The following is a 5,000-nucleotide window of genomic DNA, read 5'->3' as shown; positions in this document are numbered from 1 at the left end:
TTATATTTAGTTTAATACAATTAATTTCAGTCAGGTGCAAAGACATTCTAAAAAAATTTAGAGTAACTTATTTTGAAAGTAAAAACCAGAAAAATAAGACAACCCTATGCTTACGGCATCCAATTTTTTAACATTAATAGAAGCTGGACGTCTCCCTTACACGGCAAAAAAATAAATTTCTAGAAAGTACGTCAGAGATCCAGTTTAGACCTGACCATTTGTAATTTCGCAACCGCGCTCAACCATTGTCACCCAGTCATAATATGGACAGCAAGTAGAGGATTTTGAAAGAGGAGAGTTGAATCGATATCTTTGATATTTCGAGTGCACCCCCGCCTTACGTAGCAATTATCGCAATACATATCTGCACTATTTATTTCCTGCCCTTCATAAACACCAGTTTCACGTTGTTTTTTATCGAGGAGAAGCCGTATATGTGTCCTCCTTTCACTTGCCACCACAAATACCTTTAAAAATATTTTTGATCGGAATGTTTCGAATGAAATTATAAGAACGGGCTAATATTAAACTCATTTAAGAAACAAGGTACACTTGTCACGCTTCAAACCCACACGGATTTGCGTCAAACCACCGAACGATTCAGTGAGCAGGGATCCGCTTAAAAATCACGTTCCCTTAACACCGTACCTCAATTCGTCCTTTCGCTTGTCAAGAGAACCAATACCGCGATGGCAGACAGCAAGGATCCGGAGACAAAAGTGGAGTTTAGTGACTCCAAGCTGGCCAAGAGCTCCCGCAAAACTAGACTTCGAGTTGTAGGTGCCTTGACTGTGACTCTCCTTCTGGGAGTGGTTGTCTCCTTGGCTATGTTCTTCACACTCAAAGAAAGTACGCCCCAAAGTGATCGTCTCGTGGACGTCAACTTGGAAGAAGGAGACAGCCTGACGTATCGAGTGGATCAAGAAATTGAGATGGATAACGGTGACTCTACACAAAGAGGTATACGTTTTTTGCAAATTATTAACCAGTTGTCGGGGTGCGTTAACTTTCCAAACTTTACAGTCCACAATTCATTATTTTATAGTAGCTGCTCAAAACTCTGAAAGGAAAGTATGCGAGGCCCAGTGAAGTTACATCATCATTGCTCGATGTCGGAGTTTTTTCTGCTCAAGGACAATTTCCGTATTAGATATCTCAATTGAAAAAAAAAAACATTCTTTTTAATCAAATATATCGGATTGACTCTTCTTTGGAAGAAAAAAAATAATCTGTTTTTAGGATTTTGTCGAGAATTGACAAAACAAATAACTGAATAACTAGTACATGAATTAAAAATCGAAAGAAGACGCCTTTCGGTTCCATCTCCGGGATTCCTAATTCAGTTAATCCTATTTTTTTGTTTAACGCCAGTTTATTAATTAGGCCAACGATATTGCTGTTTAGATCACATCCACATAGAGTTACTTTGAAATAATCACTATAGACATTAAATGGTGAAAACATTTACAACCAGTTTAACATGACTAAAATCATTCGGCACAGCTTTAAAATTAGATCTCTGAGAAATAACATAATAGAGGCTTTTCGAAACTTCAGCTTAATTAAGGTTAGAGTTTGGTTTGAAAAGTTGTCGAGTACACAAGGAATTAATTATCCCGGAAAACGCCACGTTTTCTAAGATTTTCACACATTTCTTGTAAGTTGGGAATACAAACTTTTAATTCAGTTTTATATTATGTAAAATCAGTGGCAAATTTCTTATTCAGATTTTATTCCACGGGAATTTTGCCTCCTTTTTCGTGCTTTTTTAACCGAGTAGGACGCAGAGCATCAAATGTTAGTTTTGATTTACACCAAATTTACACCAAGCATATAGCTTTACGAAAAGTATTTTCCGTGGTAAAACAACCTAATTAATTCAGACAGATCCACTCTTTCACGTTCCATCGAAAGACAAGAAAAACTATGAATGTTGATTTAAAGATAACTCGAAAAATACCCCTTGAGGCGAAATCGGTTTCAACATTAAATCAGTGATACAGATATTTTCTGCGCACCTGGTCAAGCTACGTTCAACTACTAGATTTGCAACCAATTTCTCTTATGTCCAGAAATTCAGGAAATTATCGGACGTGCACGCCCAATTTTGATACCCACCACGAAGTGACCCTTTAAGTCTACGCATGTGTAACTAATTTCTAACAATGACTTAAGCGTAAGGGTTGGCTTTACTTTTTGGATCAGTGATGGCTCCAAACAGGGAGCTGTCCTTTTCAACCTGTTGTCTCGGTTAGGAACTATAACCCGTAGGTCCTGTCCGAAAGCATTTCAGTGTTTATAAAATCCGTGGGACGTTGAAGAAACCAACGCCCTCTTCGAAAAGTCAGAGTAGTTCACGGAGTTCCTGGAGTAATGGTCTATCCTATTTTCTCCAGCAAATGTGCGGAGGCTTAGAATAAGCAAAATAGGCTTATGTTGAACGGATAAAGAGTTTTAGTTTCTAAAAAACTGAAGCACTGCGTCAGCGGGCAAGTGAAACACAGAAATGGTTCTTTCAACGTAGTTGACATCCGATTCGTAAATAATTCGCAAGTTGACGCTTCGAGTGTTCCTCGTCAGAGCAAACGGACCTCAGTGCTTGGTGCTCCACTCAACAGATACAGATACAGAAAACCCCCATTGCCTTCACGAAATGCTGAACATGAATAAGTCTGCTTTGTGGTCTAAGGCAGAGCGGAAGTCAAAACACAATAACATTCGTTCCTCAAACACTTAAAAGTTTCAAGGGGCAGCTTGACCAAATTTGGTTTATTTTAGAATGACTAAGCGTTTGATAAAAAGTTAAGCGGTTTAGATTAGTCCCAAATATTGACCAATATCAATATTTTCCGCATGTTTCCGGTTTGTTCAGTTCCTTGGTAACGTCCTATACAAAAAGGGCACTCAATATTGGGATTTCGTGGAAACAAAAGAGTTCTATACGCAACCAAGCCGCTCGCCTCTTTCTTGATTAGTCCGTCCCGAAAACCTTGCGCGCGATCGAATACGTTTAACGAAATCAGTAACTGCAAATACCTCTCTCTCTATTTATTATAAATTCAGCTTCCATTAGTATTGACTAACTGAGGATGACAGACGTTTCTGTCGAAACATGTTTTATAAACTCAAAAGTTTCGTAGTTTTCTTAAAATTATTTATTTGTCTGCTACTATCAAGGCCATTTGGAAATACCTTTTTAGATTAAAATTTGATTAAATGGAATGTGTCACGAAATTTAGCTAAATTCAGTGACTGGGTGAAGCGAAATGTAAAATAACTACTAAAACGGCACTGAAGGGAGGTTTGACTATCAAAAACAAAACCAGGCCGTGATGGGCAAAATTGAAGAAGATTAACATGGATTGCAATAAGGATTTTTGAAGAGTGGTCAGGCTAAAGGTTTTTCAAAGTTTGTCTCTGTTGTTTGAAACTTTAATTCTGTATGCTCGACAGACATGTTCTTTGTCACGAAGCTTTGTTTTGCGCTGTGAAAAGTAATTTTTGGGCCGCTGTTACGTAATATCATTTAGCGGACATATATGTTGCATGTTCCCATCTTCAAGGCAGCCATCGCCTTTTGCGATCGATAATCATAATAATCATAATTGTTTTGACAAAAAGCGGGGACACGACATGTTATGGAAAATGGTTTGAAGCCAGGAGTTTACCTCGATGGCATTTGATCGTCTGGGTGAGTGTAGTCCTGAGAAGGACTGTTGGCAAAAAGTCAAAGGTAAAGTCGTGCATTTATATAGCGCCTTTATCACAAACGTCTCAAAGGCGCTTTACAATGATCAGTTTACCCCCAGCGGACTGGAAGCATATACAGGCGCAAATTGCAGCCGCTTCTAAGCAGTCCATGCATGCTGGTACTCATTTTACCGACCTCGGAAGGATGGAAAGCTGAGTGAACTTCAGCGGGAAAGAAGGTCGCCAAATATTCCACTCTCGGCAGAACCGGGAATGGAACCCGGGACCCTAGGGTTGGAAGGCAGAGATCTTACCACTGCGCTAACCCCTCCGCCTAAAAGTCATCGGAGCAGTGACTGACATTTCGACATCCTGAGTGGAAGTCATCTTCAGAGTCAAGAGAGGGTTGAAAGTTCAAACGAACGTAGTGATGCTCTGGTCTGTCACGGCTACTTTCACCCAGACGTCAAAATCCATCGAGCGATAGGTTATGAAAATTAAAACAACTTGAACTGTGGCTACATTTGATTGATTGAACGACATTTGTCTTTTCGACCATACAAATCTCTCTTAATTAAAGAACACTTCTTTGCGCTTGATGCGATAAAAGGTAAATTAATTTAAAAAATCCATGGATCTGAGCTGCTCCTTTTGAACGTAGTAAAGACAATAAAACTCGAAAGACGACGCTCCATTGAAGTTTGCTTACCCGCAACAACTACCCAAAAAGAAAATTGTTCAAAGATTCTTGGAATTTTTTTAATTAAAAAAAATCTTAACACTCATTTCTTTATTATAGGCAACTACGTCATCTTTGTTGGAATCCGGGTTCTAAACAAGTCATCGGAGGAGTACTGGTTCCTAGTAAGCTTCAATGCGTCTCAGTTCTCCGAGAGCGGGGATATTGATTACGCCAACATGACAGTGGACTATTACTTAGTTCGACTTAGAATTAACTCCAGGTAAAAAATATTATTGTTCAGCACTATTTTTTTTTCTTTAAGAACATTAAAGACCGAGGCCTATGACCAAGAACGAACAACTGCAATAAGCATAAGCGACGATAGGTTTGGTACACTTACATCCCTCCCCCAATCTTTCCATCTAACTCCGTTCCTCCCCCCCCCCCCCCCATTAATGTCTTTTTCCGCCACCAACATTAATGGAGGAGGGGCGGGGAAGTGCCTTCCCTAATTTTTTAGACAGTTCATGCACATTTGACTTGATCGGAGACATCGCACGCTAATAGGCTAAGTTGATTAAAAAAACCTACTGCAAAGCGCAGTGTACGGCAACTGTGACATTTGAGT

At 39.4% G+C, this 5,000-nt stretch overlaps 1 protein-coding gene across 1 annotated transcript in view; it reads left to right on the top strand.

Annotated features, from left to right (window-relative positions):
- Window positions 1–645: 645 nt before the first annotated feature.
- The window catches only part of LOC138046595 (uncharacterized), a 5,389-nt gene continuing 1,034 nt past the window's right edge, over window positions 646–5,000 (top strand). The window contains exons 1-2 of the mRNA XM_068893201.1: window positions 646–960; window positions 4,490–4,652. Of these exons, the coding sequence (XP_068749302.1) occupies window positions 690–960; window positions 4,490–4,652 (434 nt within the window). The 5' untranslated portion in view covers window positions 646–689. The remainder of the gene's footprint in view (window positions 961–4,489; window positions 4,653–5,000) is intronic.

Source organism: Montipora capricornis, chromosome 4 (genome assembly GCF_036669925.1).
Source record: "Montipora capricornis isolate CH-2021 chromosome 4, ASM3666992v2, whole genome shotgun sequence".
In the NCBI taxonomy this organism is placed as follows: domain Eukaryota; kingdom Metazoa; phylum Cnidaria; class Anthozoa; order Scleractinia; family Acroporidae; genus Montipora; species Montipora capricornis.
This window is presented reverse-complemented; position numbering and strand designations above follow the sequence as displayed.